This window comes from Notechis scutatus, chromosome 1 (genome assembly GCF_049901735.1).
Source record: "Notechis scutatus isolate UNSWTSFEM ecotype Mainland chromosome 1, rNotScu1.2, whole genome shotgun sequence".
In the NCBI taxonomy this organism is placed as follows: Eukaryota; Metazoa; Chordata; class Lepidosauria; order Squamata; family Elapidae; genus Notechis; species Notechis scutatus.
The window spans coordinates 169,133,373-169,157,552 of NC_142009.1; the positions used below are offsets into that span (position 1 = coordinate 169,133,373).

At 38.3% G+C, this 24,180-nt stretch overlaps 1 protein-coding gene across 5 annotated transcripts in view; it reads right to left on the reverse strand.

The window, feature by feature from the left end:
• The window catches only part of NRP2 (neuropilin 2), a 251,186-nt gene that overhangs the window by 26,491 nt on the left and 200,515 nt on the right, over nucleotides 1-24,180 (reverse strand). For 2 of the 5 annotated variants that reach the window (XM_087949493.1, XM_087949494.1), the window contains exons 15-16: nucleotides 21,925-21,969; nucleotides 8,835-11,530 (exon numbers count right to left, since the gene is read on the reverse strand). In XM_087949493.1, coding sequence (XP_087805619.1) covers nucleotides 11,250-11,530; nucleotides 21,925-21,969 — 326 coding nt within the window. In that variant the 3' untranslated portion in view covers nucleotides 8,835-11,249. Of the gene's footprint in view, nucleotides 1-8,834; nucleotides 11,531-13,423; nucleotides 17,300-21,924; nucleotides 21,970-24,180 lie in introns of those variants that run through there. The other 3 variants (XM_087949492.1, XM_026673205.2, XM_087949495.1) reach the window with 2 other exon arrangements.

A 24,180-nucleotide genomic window follows, 5' to 3' on the forward strand; every position in this document is an offset into this window, starting at 1 on the left:
TTGGTTTTCCAGGTCAATTTTATCTTTGGGGTTTCTTAGGATGGCTGCTATTTTTCTGTCTGTTTTGAAGGCAGTCTTGATGTGATGTCTGTGTAGTATCTTACTGATTTTGTCTGTAGTACCTCTTATGTAGGGCAGGACAGCTGTTCCATAGGTCTGTTCATCTTCTGGGTCAGTGTGTTTTTGTGGATCAAGCCGGTGATTTTGCTTTTGTGGAAGCCGCTGGCTGTCAGTACTTTAGTCAGGGTGCATAGTTCAGTCTTTATGTGTGTCTTGTCTGCCAGGCGTTTGGTTCTAGCAATTAGTGTTTTAGCCACGGAGTTTATCTGTGCTGGGTGGTGGTGGGATTGGGCGTTGAGGTAGCGGTTGGTGTGTGTTTTCTTCTGGTATATGGTGTGTCCTAGTGTGCCATCTGTTTTTTTTGTAGGTTAGTACATCTAGGAATGGTAGTTGTTTGTTTGTTTCTGTTTCCATGGTGAACTTGATTTTGGGGTGTGTGCTGTTTAGGTGTGTTAGGAAATTGTTTAGGTTTTCTTTTCCATGGGGCCAAATCACGAATGTGTCATCGATGTATCTTAACCATAGTTTGGGTTTGAGGATGGCATTGGCCAGGGCTCTGGATTCGAACTCTTCCATGAACAGGTTTGCAAAAAGAGTGGGTGAAGAAGGAGTGAAGAAGGAGCAAAAGTTGGCTTGAAACTCAACATTAAGAAAACTAAGATCATGGCATCCGGCCCTCTCAATTCCTGGCAACTAGATGGGGAAGAAATGGAGGTAGTGACAGATTTTATTTTCCTGGGCTCCAAGAGCACCACAGATAAGACTGTGGCCAAGAAATTAAAAGATGCTTGCTCCTGTGGAGAAAAGCTAAGGCAAATCTAGACAGGATACTAAAAAGCAGAGACATCACCCTGCCAACAAAAGTGCGTATATTCAAGGCTATGGTTTTCCAAGTTGCACTGTATGGTGAAAGTTGGACCATAAGGAAGGCTGAGAGCCAAAGAATTGAGGCCTTTGAATGATGGTGCTGGAGAAGACTCCTGCGAGTCCCTTGGACTGTAAGGCGATCAAACTGGTTAGTCCTAGAGGAGATCAACCCTGACTGCTCTTTAGAAGGCCAGCTCCTGAAGATGAAACATTGGCCACCTAATGAGAAGGAAGGACTCACTGGAGAAGAGCCTAATACTGGGAAAGATTGAGGGCAATAGAAGAAGGGATGACAGAGAATGAGGTAGCTGGATGGAGTCACTGAAGCACTAGGCGTGAACTCCAGAAGATGGTAGAAGACAGGAAGTCCTGGAGGAATGTTCTCTGTGGCGATGCAATGGGTCGGACACGACTTCGCAACTAACAACAATGTGTATGTATATTTATATATGTACATGTATATGCTAAGATTAGCATTTCAGTATTTGAATGATCAGGTCAATGACAAAAGCTTCCCCCATCCCTACCATAACTTAATAAGTACATCTGCCAAATGGAAATGCTTTCAACAGTCTCACACAAAACTTCTGATGTCAGCTTGTCAGCTTCTTGGCTGGATGCACAAGGATTCTGTTGCATACTGAAACAACCCACACTGGATAATTCTTTATCATTTTCATTTTGGACCCCAAAGTGCGACCACTGTAAGGAAGTTAAGTGTCCATTAAGCAAAAAGGTTGCAAATTCCAAGATCAATCAAATCTGGGAAAACAGCTGTCTTTTACTGCCCAAGCTTCCCTTTCTGTTTCCTTCAGATGAATGAGATGATAGAGAGCCTACTGCTTGGGAAGGCTGACTTACCCTCAAATTTGTTGTCTTCTTCTTTTTCTTCTTCTTCTTCTTTTTGACTTCTTGCTCTCAAGCAAAGATAAGTCTTTGTTTTCAGTTCCTGTCCACATTCCAATTAACTGAAGATATTTATTGCTAATAGGCATTTATTGTGGCCAAAATGCTCATTTACATTACAAATTCTGTCCTTGCTTTCTGTTTTACATAGAAAACATAACCTGCATTAAGATGAGCTATCTAGACTTATGTGGAAAAGTCCTCAGACTCCTGAGAGTGAGAAGACTTGATTTATCTTCTATCATCATCATCATCATCATCATCATCATCATCATCATCATCACAGTCAGCCAGATGTTCAGACTGGGTTTGGCATTTCTGTCTACCTATCGAATCCTTACCAAGGACCTGGGATAGGCAAATCTAGATGTTTGATGTTACAGATATCACTGCAGGATGGAAGCTATTCCAAGTAAAGCTGCCTTCTGCAATTGACTGATGGCAGATTTGTCAATGCCTATGTTGTTCAAGTGGTGCTCCAGTTGCTTTGGGACTGCACCCTATTACTATTGGTACTACCTTGCTTGCCTTTGCTATAGTTGTTCTATTTCTATTTGTCGGTCTTTGTATTTTGTTATCTTCTCCAGTTCTTTCTCTTATATTCTACTATCTCCAGGCACTGCCACATCCACTATCCAGACTTTTTTTGTCTTTCTTATTGACAACTATTAAGTCCAGGGTGTTATGTGGCAGGTGCCTGTCTGTCTGGATTCTGAAGTCCCAGAGCAATTTAACCTTTTCATTTTCTATGACTTTTTTCTATTTTATGGTCCCACCAGTTCTTACTTAGTCAAATGATATTTCTTGCAAATCTTCCAATGCACCATTGTTGCGACTATTATTATATTATACTATTTATTATTATTATTATTATTATTATTATTATTATTATTATTATTATTATTATTATTATTATTATTATTATTATTATTATTATTGTTGTTGTTGTTATTATTATTGTTGTTAATAATCCACACTTAAAGCCAGGAGGAAGCATTAGAACTGCTTCATGTGTGACATGCCTGTATCTTTACGTGCTGAAAAAGGGAACATTTGGTGTATTAAAACATGTGTTTGGCACCACAGGGAACTGCTAATCGGTTGTGATTCCCTGCAATCGGTTGTGATTCCCTGCAGTGTATACCCAGTAATGTCTGCTGTTTTTGCAATAGTTTCTCCTGCCTCCCTCCTTCTTGGCTCTCACCCATCTGCTGGAGCCAGAGTTCTTACTTTGCCTCCCAGCACAAAGGAAGGGTTGGAGAGAGGGGAGTGACTTGTGAGCCTAAAGAGTGGGATCGAAAGCCTGGGTGCCTCTATTTTCTAATATTACAATAATGTGAAGCAGGCAGGCACCAATGTAACACCTTTATATTTCAGCAAGCATATTCCCTTCCTCTGTGTATGAGGTAGCTGGAGCTGGCTATCTACAGATTATGTTCTTTGGGGCAGTGAAGCCTAACCCTCCAACCATCTCTCCTTCTATCTTACCTCAGATATGTACTGAAGCCATTGTCTGCTAAGGTTACAGTGACATACAGGTGAAACTCAAAAAATTAGAATATCATGCAAAAGTTCATTTATTTCAGTAATGCAACTTAAAAGGTGAAACTAAGATATGAGATAGACTCATTACATGCAAAGCAAGATAGTTCAAGCCGTGATGTGTCATAATTGTGATGATTATGGCTTACAGCTCATGAAAACCGCAAATCCACAATCTCAGAAAATTAGAATATTACATGCAATCAATAAAACAAGGATTATACATCGGACGTCTGAAAAGGATAAGCATGCATATGTACTCAGTACTTGGTTTGGGCCCCTTTTGCAGCAATTACTGCCTAAATGCGGTGTGGCATGGAAGCTATCAGCCTGTGGCACTGCTGACGTGTTATGGAAGACCAGGATGCTTCAATAGCGGCCTTCAGCTCTTCTGCATTGTTCGGTCTCATGTCTCTCAACTTTCTCTTGGCAATGCCCCATAGATTCTCTTATGGGGTTCAGGTCAGGCAAGTTTGCTGGCCAATCAAGTACAGTAATCCCACGGTCAATGAACCAGTTTTTGGTGTTTTTGGCAGTGTGGGCAGGAGCTGGAAAATGAAGTCAGCATCCCCATAAAGCTCGTCTGCAAAAGGAAGCATGAAGTGCTCCAAAATCCCCTGGTAGATGGCTGCGTTGACCCCGGACTTAATGAAGCACAGTGGACCAACACCAACAGATGACATGGCTCCCAATAATCAACACAGACTGTGGAAACATCACACTGGACATCAAGCATCTTGCAGTGTGTGCCTCTCCATTCTTCCTCCAGACTCTGGGTCCTTGGTTGCCAAATGAGATACACAAGTTGCTCTCATCAGAAAAGAGGACTTTGGACCACTGAGCAACAGACCAGTTCTGTTTTTCTTTAGCCCAGGTAAGATGCTTTTGACAGTGTTTGTTGTTCAGGAGTGGCTTGACAAGAGGAATACAACATTTGAAGCCCATGTCCAGGATCCGTCTGTGTGTGGTGACTCTTGATGCACTGACTCCAGCCTCAGTCCACTCCTTGTAAAAGTCCCCAACACTTTTGAATGGCCTTTTCCTGACAACCCTCTCCAGGCTGCGGTCATCCCTGCTGCTTGTGCACCTTTTTCTTCCACACTTTTCCCTTCCACATAACTTTCTATTAATGTGCTTTGATACAGCACTTTGGGAACATCCAACTTCTTTTGCAATTACCTTTTGAGGCTTTCCCTCCTTATGGAGGGTGTCAGTGATGGTTTTCTGCACAACTGTCAGGTCAGCAATCTTTCCCATGATTGTGATTCCTACTGAACCAGACTGAGAGGCCATTTAAAGGCTCAGGAACCCTTTGCAGGTGTTATGGCTTAATTAGCTGATTAGAGTGGGACACTTTGAGCCTAGAATATTGAACCTTTTCACAATATTCTAATTTTCTGAGATTGTGGATTTGGGGTTTTCATGAGCTGTAAGCCATAATCATCTCAATTATGACCCATCACAGCTTGAACTATCTTGCTTTGCATGTAATGAGTCTATCTCATTTATTAGGTTCACCTTTTAAGTTGCATTACTGAAATAAATGAACTTTTGCATGATATTCTAATTTTTTGAGTTTTACCTGTATACTATCAAATAGGAAACAATGCAGTGGAATGCCATAGGTGTTTTCAAACAGATGTTCTGGGAAGAAGGGAGGGGAATGGGTAATTTGAGTTCTTTCAGTACCAGCTGTTGACATTTATTTCAGATTTTTTTCTACTCTTTTTAAAAAAGTAATATTTATTTCTGATAAGTGCGAGCGAGTTTGGCCTAGTGGTTAAAGGTGTTGGACTAAAAGTAGGAAAACCTGAAGTACTAAAGCTTTGGGTCAGCCACTCGTTTTCAGGCCTAGGAAGGAGGCAAAGGCAAACTACTTCTGAAAAATATTGCTGAGTGAACTGCAGGGCCTTGCTCAGGAAGTCACCGGGAATCCAGTCTCACTTGAAGGCAAATGTATCAGATGGCACAATGCATCTGAATTCCCCAGTCAATCCTACTTGCTATGAAAAACCTGACTAATTTGTAGCCTTCTTTGCTCAAATTTTATTTTGCCTGAGTTTTCAGAGGACAGCCATGATAGTCTCTTAAGTCACTGGATTCTGAAGACAAGTCCATCTATTATTGCAGAAAAATCTTTGACTCACAGTGCATTTAATCAGAAACACAGCGGACAGTGCTAAGAAAGGCAAGTACTCTGGTTTATAGAATACTTATTTTTCAAGGTCATATTCTGGGCATCTGACTAAGTGTTCTGTGCTCCAAGAAAGTATATCCGAAAATAATGTTAAATTATTTTAAACTCTTTTGATGGAGTGATTTCTACCAGTTTGCAGTTGTATAAAATGAAAATCACTCTTTTCCAATTACTTACCATTTCAATGTTTGATTTTCAGTCCCTCTTCCCTTCAATATCTTCAGCTGAAACCAGGCCATCATTTTTTTTATCCAAATATCACCTGGGTTGATATCTGCAACTATGAACTTGGCTATCTAAAAACAAGAGCCATTGGACCTCTGATCCCAGCATGGCTTGGGGTGTTAACTTCTTAAGAATTTGTCTATTTGCATTTGTTTCTCCGGGCTCTTTTTATCTCCAGTATAATCAGTCAAATTGTTTGGGGTAATTCTGCCTAAAGTGCCTAAAGACCCCAAAAATGCAAATAAATAGCAAAAGACCATTTTCATTCCTTTTACTACTTTATCCAGCTGACAATACTAAAGATGAAAACACTTACTTAGCTGCATTCACTGGGGTCAGTCAACATGTTCAAGATGACTTTTCAGTTATTAATTTGCCAATGGAAGACATAGTATATAAATGGAAGACAGTTGTATATAAATAAAACCTTCCTGAATTGCTACTTGTGCAGTTAGTCATGAAGTGTGAAGTTTGCAACCCAGTAGTTCTTAGGAGTAAAATAAAGTTTCAGAATAGCTGGGCTTTAAATAATCCTTTGTTAATTCTTGCTTAAAACTGCAAATATTTCCCACCCTTAATGAATTTAACTCTTTAGGTATTATTGATTATGGAATATGTGATGGGTTAATATAGTAATGCTCCTAAGCTTTTCTCTTGGGATGCATCCCTTTTCTTAGCTGACCAATTTCTTGTCTTTGCTAATGCTACTTGCAGAATCACCTGTTTTCATATAATTCAGTTATTGTAAATAAATTAAATATTTTTCCTTTAAAAAATATCCCAATGCTTTTAATGAACTCATATTACATGAATGACTAGCCATGTGAGTTATTGGTCTGAAATAACAGTACACAATCTGAAGAGTGTGCACCCTCTTGAATGCTGCTCCCCTCTAAATATTGCCAAGTTTTTAAAGTAACAGAAGGCGTTATAAATAGAAATGGATTAAACATGTTATATATAATTAATTCATGTTAAGCTGCATTACATTTAAATTGAATTCATTTTTATTTTTTTTTGGCTTCCAGTGTGTTGAATGTGAACCCTTGGTATGATTATGTTTATATTATAAGATATACACCAGAGCTAATGATCCTGGAATCAAATCTTTGGATAGAACTCCGGAAGAGCCTCTATTTTAGCATGTACTCATCTTTCACCAAAATAAAATTTGACTGACTGTTCTATTATCCTTCTATAAGAAAATATCTGAAATGTGCTAGTTCTTCCAAGTTCCTCCAAGAAACACATTTACTAAAATTATTCTGCTTTCTCTTAAAATTCCTTTGGTATCTCAGATTATCTGAGATTAATTTCAGTAGCAAATATCCCACCATAGTGACCTTTCTTTTTGTGTTTTATTCCACTATTCTGAGAGACTGCACAGTGCACTAAATAATTTCTTAACATTGAGACAGCACCACATGTCTCAATATTAATCTATTCAAATCTGTGCACATTTTCAAGTGACCAAATGCCCAATATTACAGTGTGGCTTTTATTTTATTTTTTATTTTTTAAAAAATCCATCTGATGGGCAAGCTAGCCTGATACCCAGCCTAATTAGCAATGATTTTTCAAGTGTGCTTTTGGAAAGGCAGCTCTATACCTTATTTTGTAAATGCAATCCCGTGGAGACAATTTGAAATGATGTGTCTCATCTCCTGGGCATCTTCTCCAGGGAAATCTAGTATAATCATAATCAGCAACTAAACACTCTAGCAAATCCCAAATGAATCTTATGAATTGGCTCAGTTGATCAAGATGACTACATTCCTAACAAGCAGTGACAGAAAAAAAACCTACACAGGAATCTTTAATTAAAGCCTCAATCCTCTATATAAATGGTGTGTGGTCTTATTTTAAGATTATGCAGCACAAGATCCTATAAATAATGGCCAGGGCTCAATCTGGAATATCTCCTTGGTTTTTTTCCTTTCCAGATGATGTGATGGTGAAATAATTGCTCATCAGCAATAGACACTATACAATCACAGCCATGCTTTTTCAGAAATTAATGTCAGTTCAGTGATCCAATATTGAAAATGAGGATCCAACCTCAATTTCAAATGAAGTCAGATAGTTAAAAGAGTGAAGATCTCATGTCAATTTGGATTTCCTCATCCTAAGGAAGTTACAGGAGAAATAGCAATTCATGGCAGACATTCATAATGTCTAGCTATTATCAATATTCACTACACCGCACTTAAGTTGCATAAGAAAGGAACTTGATAAAATCAAATCCTGTATTTGGGCATAGAGCTAAAGCATATTTTACAAATGGGAGAAGTCGTACTAAATAGTATTACAGATAAACCTATGTGAATATGTATATACAGAATATACAGAACTGCAGTCTGTTCTTTCTTGTCTTATAAGATACATTGCCCACATGAACAATGCTTAAATTGAGACCTGTCTTAAAATGGTAATGGTTTTGGGTAATGGAAGTTCACATGGCACCAATTTTACTAAGAGATTAACCTGCTTAAAATTGTAGATTAAACCAGACATCATCTATGCCACAATATTAGTCCTATTAATGAAATCATATCATTTAGCTTTTTGATAGGGAGAAAATTAAATTTGAGTATAATGGTATGCATATAAAATCAATCCAAACCATCCAAACTAATCTTTCATTTCATATCATTGGTTTTAATCTATTTAAATCTGAAGTCTTCAAAATAGAGTGTCTGAAATCTTCCTACAGAGGTAAGAGCTCTGTACTGATCCAAAAGTGGACAGAGAGCCATAGTCAATTTTTCCTGTATTACTGATGATCTTATGAGGCTTCCTATCTTGCTTTTCCATAAGGTCAGAGTCCATAATAACTTCAGACATGGTTACTATAATGCAGGAAATTTAAGGAGCTGCAATTACTTCTGATTTGTCTTAAAATTGTGTGATATTATTTTACCTTTTGCCACTCCACTCCATGGTGAGGGGACAACAGGTAGATACATATATTATATACATATATATTAGAAAATTAGAAATGTAAGATTCAAAAGTGAGATAAAGAAGAAAACAGATCTATGTATAAAAATATCATTTTATTACATTCCACACAATACATTGTCAAGAATCTCAAGATTCCACAAGATATTTTCACACACAGGCAACTGAGTGATGCTGACAGTGTCACAGCTGTAAGGGGAGGAGTGAAAGTTGACGGTAAGTATTTAGGGTGGGCAGGTGAATCTTTGTTGAAATTTTAAAATGGGGTATCTCAATCAGGTTAAATACTGGGCATATTTTATTCAGGGTGAAATAGAGTATCCGCATGACATATTGCACTTGATTGCTGAAGGTGAGTTGGGGCAAAATCAAGAAAACCATTGGGAGGAAACAATTTAAATAGACTATTATTCTGTATTGGAGATTTCCTGTGACAAGTACCTCAGCTAAAGTAATAGATACTTGCTAACATATGACTCCATTCTGGAACATGTTTTCCTGTGTCCTATAAAACCAAAGGATTAAAAAGCAAAACAACAACAACCAAAAGAGCAAGCACGTCTTAAGAGGAGATACCGAATATTTTCTGAAATATGAGCTTTCCTTGTTCCATGGCCATCCTTGAAGAATGTCCACCCCCTCCCCATTTTGAGATATCTGATGTGCGATCACCTTTTGTTCTCACATGTCCCTCCTAATCAAATTAAAGCTTATCAGCACACACTGCCCTTTATTTCTCACTATGCACTTTGAAGAACAATTTCTGCATTAAACAGCACTGTGTGGCATTAGCCCAGCCTAAGCAAGCATCTTAGCAGAATCCATTTGCTACATGCATCAAAGCATGCTACCTGAATAATGGGGTGGGAGGATATGACAAACATCTCTAGATAAAGGGTGCCTCTGACAGAGGATCTCCAGCTGCTTTCGTGACCTTTGCTAATCCCACTTAAATGTATGTGGGGGGTCCATTTGTTTGGAATCTCTCCTGCACAATTCAATCGATGGGAGTTGTTCAAGGCAGCACCCATTTTATTGTACAAGTCTCATTGATTTCTTGAGGGCTTGCACAAGAGGTACCTCCCTGGGGACTGCTCCCACAGCCTTAAACCCCCAGGTACAATAACATTTCTGCTAAATATTTCTGCTACCCTGAAGGCAAAAGGATGAATGGCAGTTTGAAGAAAGATGCAGCAACAATTAGCCATGACTGGATGTTTTTCAAAAAAGCAAAAACCATTGGAAATAGGATTCCATGGAGATGCATTTTGCTTGGAAAATATATCTGATGCAACAATTCCAACCACCTTTGTATATTGTTGTTAGTCTATATAAGGCATTTCCATTGCATTATTTCAGAGCAAATCAATAAAGAGAGGCTTACTGAGAATTCCTTTATGCCTTTTTCATTAAAAGATGCAAAGATATCTGGATTTCAGTACGCCCTTATTTCGGGAGCTTTAGTTGACAGATGTTACTACCAATATTTCAAGAAGCAACATACAAACTCTATCAGTCAGCAATTAATGCAAATTTGGAGAGAGAAAACAGGGAAAACAGTTGTTTTTTGTAAATTATTTGTAAATTTCAAGGGAAAAAATCCTTACTCTTACCCTCCCTCAATAAAATTTCCAAATGAAGTATCTCTCAAAGCGAGGTTCATTAATCAAACTAAATAAACCTCCATTTTATGGAGCTTCTAAATCCTTTGATGTACTGATATCTATGCATTACTCTAAGACTGGGTTTAACAGATAAACTGAACATTCATAATGAGCTTCTCTTTTATAAGGCAACTTTAAAAAAATTGTTTTGTTGAGGGATTAATTCCACTACCAAAACAATGGCTATGTTTTCTTGATGTCTGGGAACGCAACACTGTACAATCTGAGTTTTGACCATCATCAAGAATTTCTGGGTTCCTTCCTTGCCTGTTGTGATTTTTCCTTTTCTTTTTTTAGCTTGCCACATTTAATTTGTTTGGAGCCAAGCCTTTCTTTTTTTCCCCCACCAGCCTGAGCTAGCTGGCATTCTTAAAGGATCTCAGTCATAAACCCAGCCAGAGTTAGATAAGGCAGAATGGTACACGCAAGTCTTAAGTAATCTTCCCAGGGAGCCATCCAGCCAAGATCACACACATGCACACTTACATACATAAAGATATAGATATACAAGCACACATTCCTATTCTCTTGCATACCCCTCATGACTTGCTCTTGAGTTTCCTTGCAAGGTGTCTACTGGATAAAACCCAAAATCAAGTCTTTGAAAATATAAATGAAGGAGCATTTGCTTCCAAAGAGACAGGGGAACTGAGTCTCTTCCAAGATGCAGCATTATAGTTAAAAAGTTTGTCAAAGAACAAGGGGTTGGGGGAAGAAATATCTTGAGTTCACATATATCCTGGGCAAGGAGAAAAGTGCAAAATTGAGGCAACATATCTGAAGTTTGGTTTTGTTTTGTTTAAAATAATTATGCTCCTGTTCCATTCTCAGCAATGTGAGCTGCGATCTTGCTCTAGTTTTATTGTTAAAGTTGGCTCCACAGCTAGAGGGGCCCCGTTGGCATAGTGGGAGGTTTTGTAGGTGATGGAGTGATCACTCTTCTTGGCCGCATAGCGGAACCGGTGATAGTGGAGCACAAGGGCCAGTGCGACGGAGACCAGCACCAGAACAGCACCTCCGGCGGCCATAACGTAATACCAGTAGGCTGGAATGGGCTGCACTGACACCGTGTCCACTGTGGGCTCGCTCCCTGGCAGAAGGGTGCCCCCTGGGGGAGAGACAGAAAAATGTTGCTAGGTGGGAGGCATGCAGGTGGATTAAAAACAACAAGCACACATATATACACACACATACACATGCTCTGAGAAATTCTGCACAATTTAAACAGGGTCTGAGCTATGTAGGAATATAAGTTGGATTTTGACAAGCAGGCAAATTAAAGCATTTCATTAATAGGGGAAGAGGGGAATGGTGTAAATTTTGTTAATAACAGTTATACTTGATAGGATCAGACCCCCCTCCACCCCCTCTCCAATCAGTCCCGTCTAGTATGGTATTTGTTTGTCAAGCAATGACAAAACATATCACTGTTTTAAACAAGTGACAAGAGTTTAATTGCAAAGTATGAAGAAGGTTGTGACAGGATTAGAGAAAAGATACTAGAGAGAAGAAGCATGCTTCATTCCTATAGGAAAAGAAAAGGGAAAAAAAACCTGTGCTTTCAACAGGCCATCATGCTCCAAGTTTTCCCCAAGCCAGCTCCAGCTTTTAGAGTTGGGCAGAACACAGAAAATTCTACTATGATTTTTATAATCTCTAGAATGACTTTCCAAATTCATAGCTAATTAAGTGTGGACTTATGGCACAATTTAATGAATATCCACTCAAAAATAAATTCTCCTGAACATTTCAATAGGGCTTACTCCATAATAAGTGTCTAAGATCGCAAGCTAAGTATTACCTATATAATATTAGCTTTCCACTGATAACTGCTACAAACTCTATATTTAGACTGTATTCTTGCCTCAGAATCTTTGACTTTCTCAAGTCTCCCTTTTTTCTGAAATGTCTGAGCAACTCTCCTTAGTCTGAACTAAAGATACATTCTAAAGCTGTCTATCAAATTAATTAGTATGGTCCAAAATTAGATTAATTGATTCCCTCATCTACCCCCATATTCTCTACTAATGCATAGATACATTCCTGTGCCTGGATAGTTCAAAACACTGCAATCCACACTGTTACTGAATAATTCATACACCATCACCTTTGAATATCAGTTCTGTTCTATAGGCTAGAAATGGTACAAATTGTGATACATTTGAATTTTCTTCTTCTGCTTTTTGTCTATCTTGTCTTTTACAAGATCAAAAACTAAATGCTGTCTGTAGTGTTGGCTAATTGGGGGGGGGCTATGATCTGTTCCACATCATAAATATATGGTCAAAGGTAAATTACTACTCAAATAAAGGGAGATTTCCTTCCTAAAAGATAGGTGTAAGATAATACTGCTTTCATTTACTGTATATTATTAATCAAGTCATCAATTAAACTTAAATAAATGGCTATATAAACCAATTTTAATATAAATGCTTATGTTCGATAAAATTTATCTAATTATAAGTGAAACCTAGCACTTAATAGAAGAAAAATAGTTCTTCATTTCTTAAGACATAACAACATAATAGTATGGATCTAAGCAGAAATTCTGACTAATTAACATTTTCATCACTAATTAATTTCACTTCCAGTTGATCCACTCAATTTAAGTTGACTAGACATACAAATTAAACAAGTCAGAACTTACTTATGCCCGTATATCTAGATGTACTGTTCAAAAAGCTCATGTAATCACGATTCTTTGGTATGAATCAAATATGCATATAAAAAAACACTTTGCTAGAATCATTGCCCAAAGTGCTTAATAGCACAATGGAAACTTAGTCAAAATAAAGCAATGTAAATAGCAGTCCCTAAGATTCCAGTAATGTCCAGAAACTTAGCTGACATTACCCCTTACCTCATCTCAAAGGGCGACAATAATTCTCCTCAGTCAGACATTGGAAAACCAAGCACCGTCATTGACATCTCTTCCTCTGTATTCAGCATCCCACCCTCGCAGCTCATTTTATCTTTTTATTAAATAATAGGTTTTTTTAAAAAAAAAAGCAGGGGCATTTCCCTTCCTCAACATTTTTAGCTGCCAGATTTTTAAGCAGCCTCATTAAGGCTCTGGATATTCAGTCCTAATTTTAATACAAGGTACTTGTTGATAGATTGTTTTATGGTTGTTTCCAATGCACAGCTATGCCAGGATGGGATTTAAAACAACATTCAGAACACAGACTTTTCCAGAAACAGAAAATGACCAATCATCCATGTGCTGTCCCAGCCAGTCTATGGGAATTGGATAGTTACTTAGGAATTATGAGCTGTCCCCTTAAGGGAATGCATCATGGTCAATGTAGTTAAAGGTAGCAAATGTAGTTAAAGACATGTAGTTCATGTCACGTGGCCACATCTGTAACCCCGATTGGTCACTAATTTGACCCTCGATGGGTTGGGGGAGTTTTTCCATACTTTGCCTGAATCCTGTAACTCATGGCAGCCGCTTTCTATCGCTACAAGATGGGTTAGGAGATAACCATCTTTTACTACGAGGCAGATATGCAAAGGATTGGTCATTAAAGAAGAACTTCTTCACAAATGTGAGTTATGAGGATACCTGATGAACCAATAAATGTACTTTGTTATGGATGTCTCATTGAGTTTATCTATCTGCATCTGCACAGCTTAAAACTACTGTGCAGAAGACAGAAAAATCCAGAAAATCACCAATCATTTGTAATAGAAATGTATAACTTATACAATTAGAAACTATGTCAACACGAGTGAATACTGATACGGAACACTGTAATGAGTGGAAATGTAGTGTTATGGTGGAAATATGACTAATAAAAATTTACTCTGAAAAAAAAAGAAATGTATAATCTCTTTAAGAGAGAGAGGGAAAGAGAGAGAGCTGGAGAGGGAGGGAGGGAAGGAGAGAGAGGGGGGAGAGAGAGCGCCATCAGCATTAATAATCAGCAAATGACCTTCCATCTCTACTGAAAAGCTATTTATTGGAAGGGGTAATGAAAGGAGACCTTTCTGCTTACCCTCCATCCTGGCACAGAATGGAATCAATCAGGAGGAGAACGTGCAACAAAGCTTCCACTGAGCCCGTTCCAGACATTGCTAGAGAGACTTGAATGTCAAGACCCTCCAGAAAGGGTATCAGCTTGCATGATCCTCTTCCCCAGCCCACCAAGAAAAAGGGTGGTTTAGGGGAGCAAGGAGACAGTTGCTGTCTATTTTCTTTCTTCCTCAACTCACATTGGGATTAGGAAATGGAATGCTTGATGGTCTCCAAATAATTCTGTGAAGAAGGTATTTTTTTTATTTTGTCCCACCTTTCGTGAGATGTAATTTTTTGGGAGGAAGATCTAAAACTTAGAATTAGTAAGGAACATTGGTTGTACATTGGTCATTAGACTTAATGAACTTATCTTCAGAGCAAGGTCCTGATATCACAATTCTGGATGAAGTCTACTATGAATGGTTGGACTAGATGACCTGCAAGGTCCCTTCCAACTCTGATTATCTGTTATCTGTTATCTGAATGCCCGCAGGCTCCATCCACATTCCAATCATTCCATATAAACTCTGACTAGGCAGACGAAACTTCCAAAGTTCTAAGTAGGTAGGATACTTCTTTGATATATGTATAGATTTATACATATATTTTGGAAATATGGATGTTTTTCTTCTTAATAGGAACATTGCTTTTTGTATCCCTCATGAACCTTTCTGACTCTTTTCAGTATGAATCACAAGCAGAAAGAGAAGACTCTGCAAAGAACTCCAGACGATTCAGCTAAAGGACATATGGGAGTCTGTGGGTGGTCTGGTGACAAGGGTTTAGATGCAAGCAGTCAAAGGGCAAGTCTCCATGAATCAGCCATCCAACAGAGCAAATAAGCTTGGGGTAAAGTCTCTTTGGGGTGACAATTTAGTCTAATAAAGTCCAGAGCCATGCTGAGCCCTTAAATCCTTCGTTTCCTCCAGCCTGGAAGAATTGAAGCTACTGCTGATCCCTGTCCAACCTCTCTACTTCTCTCTTTCATAAACAATATACGACCAAAGCTTGCTTACTTTTCTTATGACAATTATGATTTGCTTCAAATATCAGGATGAGAAGTTTAGAAAGAACACTGCTAAAACAAACCTAAGCAATAAAGTTGCCTGTCTCTTTTGGAAGGATGAATAAGGGGACACATATTTTGCTGCATGCTAAATCAGGGGTCGCCAAACTTTTGGACCTCAGGGACCACCAAACTCATAATTTTAGCTCCCAGGGACCACTAACTGGTTCTGTGGGTGTGGCCTAATTTGTGGGTGTGGCTTGGTGGTCATGTGACTGGCTGGGCATGGCTTGTATGTAAATATTATAAATATTTATATAAATATTGAATTTTTTATAAAATGAGTAACTTTTACCCAAAATCAGGCAAAGCAGGCAGGCAGATTGAGTTGCTCACAGAATCACAGATTCATTCAGAGATCTATCTATCTGCCATTGGCTAGTTCAGTCTGTCACATAAAATTTGCTTGCAAGCAAACTCATAAAATTTGCTAGCAAGAAAACTCACAAAATTAACTCACAACACACCATGTATGTAAATATTGAATTTTTTATTTAAAAAAGCAACTTTTATCCAAAATCAGGCAAAGCAGGCAGATTGAGTTGCTCACAGAATCATTCAGTGATCTATCTATCTGCCATCGGCTAGCTCAGTCTCTCAAATTTGCTTGCTGTGAGTCTGCACTGAATTTGCTTGCAAGCAAACCTTCAGCCCTAAGGGAGGTTCAGCTGTGCTGAGCTGAAGATCTAAAGACTAGCTAGAAAGCAAGAAATCCAACAATTTCCTGCTTCCTAGCTAATCTAAATCTCCCAGCACAGCGGAACAGATGATGGTCGGAAAAAGGAAAAATAGCAATTTAGCAGGCAAGTTTGCCGGGGAAGGAGTGAGTGGGCGGGGAGGGTTCCCGCGGGCCACGCAGCCTTGTGTTTCTGTGCAGCCTGGATTAATTGCTTTGGGGGGGTGCTCTGGGGGTGAGATTTCTCTGTGGCCCACCAAAATTTTCTCATGGCCCACCAGTTGGCGACCACTGTGCTAAACAATGTAAACCTCTCACTCAGTCTCCTTGCTTTACCATGCAGGTAGCACAAGAACAAAAACACACATGATAATTTCATCATTAGTTACTTGTAACCAGTTAATTGGTACTTGATTGCTAACTTTAAGTTTAGATGCAGCAAATTTCTGCCATTCCCAAAGTCAGGAATTCATATGCACTCAAGACAAAGCCTATCTTTCTCAAATCTAAGCAGTGCTGTGTTCTACTGAATAATAGTCCACATATTCTACTCTGTTCTACTGGAACATTCTTGATGTTTCATCTGCTTTCATTGTAGACATGCCAAAAACCAAGGAAAGAGAAGTATGGAATCTATATTCAGTGGACTGGGTGCAGGGCTGGCTGTGTCTTCTGTTCAAAAAGAAGGGCATTAAAAGATTTTGTGAAAACAGAATAACAAAGTCAGAAAGGATCTTGAAAGGCTACTAATCCAACCCTGTGATCAAGCAGGAAACTCCATTACCATTTTAGACAAATGGTTGTCCAATCTCTCTTAAAAATATCCAGTGTTGGAGCACCCACAGCTTCTGGAAGCAAGTTGTTCCACTGATAAATTGTTCTAATTGTCAGGAAATGTCTCCTTAGTTCTGGGTTGGTTCTTTCCTTGATTAGTTTCCATCTATTGCTTTTTGTCCTACCTTCATGAGGTTTGGAGAGTAGGTTGATCCCTTCTTCCTTATTAAGATCCAAATAAGATCCAAATAAGGAAGGCCACTCACAGAAAATGTAACTTCCTCTTCCTTTTCTGTTGCATGTAGGATGAAATCTGAAACAGTGCAAATTTGTAGGATGAAATCTGAAACAGTGGAAATAAAGCTGCATAGGGTTTTTTTAAACACAAGTATCTGTTCTAGATGATAGTGCTGCTTTGGATGATGTTGTACTTTTATTATGCTTCAGTTAAATATATTTTCTTAAAATAGGGGTAATACCACAATCTTCTTAGATTGAATCAAAGCCTCAGACATCGTCTGTAATATACAGAAGAATAAATATATTTTATGAGTATCTGAAGCTACTGTTTTTTCTTCCACTCACTTTGTTCTTTAGTAGAACTAATTTGAAACAATAGGGTTTGAGTCTACTATCCTACTACTATGTTCAACTAAACACTGTAATATGTTATGGAATATCATATTCATTCTATCAAAAAGGCTTTCCTTTAATTCTGCCACTTACAACTATGCTGTAGGAATAAACACAATAGATTATGGTTGAAAATGGCTGATCCCTGTTGCAACATGAAGAATGGCTTAAGAAGACCTTATCACAAGGGTGTGAAATAGCAAGATTAGCATATAGAACAGGTGAAGGCTTGGGAATTACTACTAGTTGCATTTCTCAGCACTTGGTGTGATAGAATGTTGCCCTGCATCAGCAGAAAACAGTCCTCTGTATGTTGTCCTTTAAGGTGATGAGCATTTTCTCTCAGACTAAAAGGAAAATGGGACTCTAGCAGCAATAGGCAAGAAGGAACAGGAAAAAAAAATAGAAAATCTGTAGTGCTAAATAGAAAGCATCCACAGAAGCAGCTCAAGCTGTTGGCAGGTATCCTGTGGCATATAATTCTTTACATATTATATTTTCAAGATGGGCACTTCATATTTTTCTATTTAAAGCATATACCTAAATATGCCAAAAACAGATATGATGAGCAGATATTTGAAAACACACGCCTCTTCTTGTGTACATATGAGAGCAAACACAGATTTGTTGTTAAACAATATATAAACTGAAAATGGCAGGTTGCTACTTGGAGACTGCCCTCATATTGTCAGTGGTGTGAGAAATTAGAAAATGGAGACTTTTTTCCCATTGGTTCTCCTTGTGCTCAGCTTAGTAGCACATTGGGCAGGAAAGAACAGAACCTGAAAGGGTGGGAGAAGGGAACTCGTTGCTGGCTTGTGTGTATATGAAATAATGTGGCTTTGCTTCCTTTTGCATAGGCATTAAAATTTAAAGACATTAAGGGAAATCTTCCACAGTCTCTCAAAAGATTTGCAAGTTTTTTCTAAAAGAGAAACAATCTGCCTAGAAGAGAAACAATCTGTAAAAGTCTATTTTCTTCCATATGACCACATCCAAATTAAAGAAGAGAACATTTTGCTTTTCAGATTAAGGTGCTTCATGTAGGAAACAAGCAAAGTGTGTCCAGATATTCTCCTAACACTTCAGGATTGTAATTGCAATTGCAGTATATATTTTCAACAAAATTATTTTTATATCAGCAGTATTTTCACTAAGCATAGAGGTAGGTTCCCCCACCTCAACCCCGCATTTTCAGGAATAGTTAGGAATTTTAATTTGGTCAACTTTTTTACAAAGAATGTAGAGAATCCAATAAGTATTTGGAAATCAGACTGACAACCATTCAACTTAAAAGTGAGGATAATGCATTTTTCCATAAAAAAAATAAAAAAGCAAAATAAAGTAAATTCACAAACACAGAAGATTAAAATTTTAAGAAAAATATAGGGTTGGACTTTATAACATCTGAGCTTTTAAGCAATATGGCGTGAATAGAAAAGCATTTATCCATATGAATCCTCATCCGTAGCCTAAGGAAGTATTGTCCAGACTTCTCCCAGAAGATGGGGAAGCATTGGAATTAGACCTCAGGCCTTGGGTCAGATTTTCTCCAGTTGGAAAGAGAAGCTATCAATAGCTCTGGACACCAATGTATCCCATTGGAGATGTGCAAAGCTATTCTTCCTGCCGAGGAGACATCATTATCCTTCTTTACGTTAAGTATTCAAAACTAAAGTTCAATCATATATTTACATTTCTAGCATTCTAAATCAGGATGGATAAATAGTTCTATTCCAAGAGACTTTTAAATCAGTCCTGTTTCAAACATAGCACAATACCAAAATCTTTCTAATAAAACACGGAGTGGTTTGAGCCAAAATGTTGCCAATACTCCTTGCCCATTCCATATCACGAGGGTTATAGCAAATTTTAAAAGGTCAATAAATGATGCACATATGTAATATTTTGTACTTATCTTTCACAAATCAACAAATGTGAAATGATTACTTCATTCATCATTCATTTTGCCTTGCAGCATCTATATAATATATTTGCAACATTAGCACAACAGTCACAATTGCTATGCACAAAACAACAAAGTTTGAGATTAAACTATTAGACTACTTTCCATTGGGAAAATAATACATAAACCAACAATCATGCCAAGACTGCTAAAAAAAAATCTTCTTTAACTTAAGATCTAAGTAAAAAGTTTTGAAGGTCAATATAGCTTTCATCCTTGGCTTTAGCAGACTTTCTACTAGGCTCTAAATCTTAATGCACAAGGACTTTGAGAACTATTTTTCAGAACCAAGCCAGCTTCTCCCAACTACTCAAAATACATTTCTTCTGGAAGTCACAGCCAGCAATGTCTGGCAATATGTTGCCAATAGCCTGAATTTGCTCAAGGAAGGACTATCTATCCATTAATCAATGCAACAAAGTGATTTAATCTGCACTGAAAGCTTTTGGAAACGAATCCTCCTTCCTTTTGGCCACACTAGAGTTTTGCATTTGACAGGGGAAAGGCAAAAAGCCCTGCAAAACAAAACAAAATGAAAATTTTCCCCAGATTAAAAAAGAGATGTTTGGCTTCCTCCCCCAATCCTTCCTGACAGACACATAACAATACATCTCCACTGATTCAGAATTAAGTTTAATGAGCAGGACAATCTCTGCATTCCTTTCCCCCTTTGCTTCCTTCTACAAGTTTTATCAATCTAAGTCATCTTGTTTTTTCTTCTTCTTCAGGCCAGCATTAAGCTATTAAATGCACCATTTCACCCTTCTTCTCTCTGACTAAATGTCAGCCTTCAAACTCAGGGTGACAGTTGTTCCTCTGCTGCAGTTCCCTCCCTCCCCTACACCTGTTAGGGTCCCTGCCTTGGTACTTGTTGGCTAAAAACATGCTAAATATTCATCACTGTCACCTCATTGCACTTCTAATTCACTCTGATCTGGAGGTTAAGCCTCTCTGTGGTGGCCATTTATTCCCCTCTCTTATATCTTAAAGCTTCACTGCTCCTTGCCTGGTGTTGCAGATGGAGAGGAGTTCATTTGCATCTTTATGATCTCTATTATTAGATAGTCTGATTCCAAATACAGCTACATGTACCTTCCGTACTAGCCCTGCAGTGCAGCTTTAGCATTCTTACAATTCAAGTCTGGGCAACTTTACAATGACCATCTTTAATTTTATCAGTGTCTAGTGTAGGATTACTATATCCAGGCTGCAAAAATCTATATGGCTACTAGTTGGGAGCAAAGAGATACATTTTTTAAAACTCTGCAGTCCTTTAACGGTCATCTGGTTTTCTGCATCTCTAACTCAGGATAGGATAGGATAGCCCTAAGTGAGGATAGCCCTAAGTGAGGCTGAAACACATGAAGAAGGCTTTGTGGGTTGTTTTTGTGCTTTCTTCCCCTTTAAGTTTTTAAAGTGAAAAATCTACTCAAAACCTTTTTTTAACTTACTAGCAGGAAATTAAGCTCCTGCAACTTGACAGTTTGCTGTCAAATGTTGTTGGTAGAGTCCCTGAGTTTTGGAAGATTTCAGAGTGACATGTAGCCTTGAGTTACCCATAACTATGTTATTATATATCATTTTCAAGGCAGTATTTCTAGAAGATTCTCAATTAAGCTACACAACACTGTTAAACAGATTTTGTTGTTATCACTTCTGAACCATAGAAGACAGAAAATATGTCTCAACTCCCTTTCATCTTAACAAAGATACCTATGTGACCATCTTCCAAATAATCAGTACAAGATTTGCATTCTATGCAGGCCATTTTACCTTTTAGATATATTAAAAAAGAAATTCAGTGGAAGAAGCATTTGCTACCCTAATGAGTTGAACTTAGGCAGAATTGTTAAAGAGATACAGCTCTACTTTATAGAAAGGTAAAGCACTAAGTTGCAAAGTGTGGGTTGAACTTCCCAGGATATTGTCCAAGTAAAAGCATGCTTGCTCTTCCCCAAAGAAATCTTCCAGCTGACATGAGGTGAGAATGCACACAAAGATAGGAGGACACACAGTCATTATTTTTATCAAATTTACAAACCACTCATCTCACTCAGAGAATGACTCATTAGGGTGCTAATACAAACAAGCCAGCAGATCTGTACAACTTTAAAAACATTCTGCAAGCATTCTTATAACTGAAACTGACTCAAGATATTTTTTTAGAATTAATTCTGTATTTTATACTCTTTTTAAACCTTCTCACTTAGATTCTATTGTAAATACAAGCTTTTTATTTGCATAGCAATTTTGTGTTAGTTTTGTTTGGTTGCCTCTCACTTTCTGCACACACATTAATTTTTAAGTATTAAAAAAATCAGAAAATAAACCATGCAGTAAAATAAAAGCAAGAAGAAGTGCATTTTTACCTGAAATTTCAAATGTGTGTTCTCCAGGGAAAGCTGCAATGGGTTCTGTAAATAAAAAGAAGAGCTGAAAGTGAGTATTTCCATCAGCAAATTATAGATCCAGAAAATAGTAACCCATATGATCAGGGACAATCTTGAAGAACCTCTTTTTCAATTTGTACACGTGGTACCCAATCTTTTATCCTTTTTAGGGGGTGGGGAAGGATCTTCTGTATTCACTGAGGATAAGTCTCTAAAAATGTGTTTGTGATAACAGGCTTTCCACTAGGCCAATCATAATAGGATATGTTCTAGCAATAGAAACACAATTGCAATTGTACAGGTGAAACTCAAAAAATTAGAATATCGTGCAAAAGTTCATTTATTTCAGTAATGCAACTTAAAAGGTGAACCTAATATATGAGATAGACTTATTACATGTAAAGCAAGATAGTTCAAGCCGTGATTTGTCATAATTGTGATGATTATGGCTTACAGCTCATGAAAACCCCAAATCCACAATCTCAGAAAATTAGAATATTACATGCAATCAATAAAACAAGGATTATACATAGAACGATATCAGACGTCTGAAAAGGATAAGCATGCATATGTACTCAGTACTTGGTTTGGGCCCCTTTTGCAGCAATTACTGCCTAAATGCGGTGTGGCATGGAAGCTATCAGCCTGGGGCACTGCTGACGTGTTATGGAAGACCAGGATGCTTCAATAGCGGCCTTCAGCTCTTCTGCATTGTTCGGTCTCATGTCTCTCATCTTTCTCTTGGCAATGCCCCATAGATTCTCTTATGGGGTTCAGGTCAGGCCAGTTTGCTGGCCAATCAAGCGCAGTAATCCCACGGTCAATGAACCAGTTTTTGGTGTTTTTGGCAGTGTGGGCAGGAGCCAAGTCCTGCTGGAAAATGAAGTCAGCATCCCCATAAAGCTCGTCTGCAGAAGGAAGCATGAAGTGCTCCAAAATCTCCTAGTAAACGGTTGCGTTGACCCCGGACTTAATGAAGCACAGTGGACCAACACCAGCAGATGACATGGCTCCCCAAATCAACACAGACTGTGGAAACTTCACACTGGACGTCAAGCATCTTGCAGTGTGTGCCTCTCCATTCTTCCTCCAGACTCTGGGTCCTTGGTTGCCAAATGAGATACACAAGTTGCTCTCATCAGAAAAGAGGACTTTGGACCACTGAGCAACAGACCAGTTCTGTTTTTCTTTAGCCCAGGTAAGATGCTTTTGACAGTGTTTGTTGTTCAGGAGTGGCTTGACAAGACGAATACAACATTTGAAGCCCATGTCCAGGATCCGTCTGTGTGTGGTGGCTCTTGATGCACTGACTCCAGCCTCAGTCTACTCCTTGTGAAAGTCTCCAACACTTTTGAATGGCCTTTTCCTGACAATCCACTCCAAGTTGTGGTCATCCCTGCTGCTTGTGCACCTTTTTCTTCCACCTTTTTCCCTTCCACATAACTTTCTATTAATGTGCTTTGATACAGCACTTTGCGAACATCCAACTTCTCTTGCAACTACCTTTTGAGGCTTTCCCTCCTTATGGAGGGTGTCAATGATGGTTTTCTGCACAACTATCAGGTCAGCAGTCTTTCCCATGATTGTGATTCCTACTGAACCAGACTGAGAGACCATTTAAAGGCTCAGGAACCCTTTGCAGGTGTTATGGCTTAATTAGCTGATTAGAGTGGGACACTTTGGGCCTAGAATATTGCACCTTTTCACAATATTCTAATTTTCTGAGATTGTGGATTTGGGGTTTTCATGAGCTGTAAGCCATAATCAATTATGACAAATCATGGCTTGAACTATCTTGCTTTGCATGTAATGAGTCTATCTCATATATTAGGTTTACCTTTTAAGTTGCATTACTGAAATAAATGAACTTTTGCATGATATTCTAATTTTTTGAGTTTCACCTGTATTTTATTTTAATTTTTGTCCCAGAAGATAGAATGCTAGGTGATAACAAAACTGATAAGCTGAAGGACTGAAATAGTGTCGATTGCAAAGCACACAAAATATCTCAGAGAGTGTCTACATCTCCCATCCTCTTACAGCTCACAGGTTGTTTGGAGGATAAAATGGATTAACCCCATGGGCTCCCCAAGAGAAGATCTTCAGTTGTCATACACTAAAGATTAACATGCTATACTGATTCATAGCTTGGTCCCATTTGATATAGTAAACATTTGTAATAACTCCTATAATACAGTACATGCTAAATGCCACCAACAATGGTGTTGTGCCTTT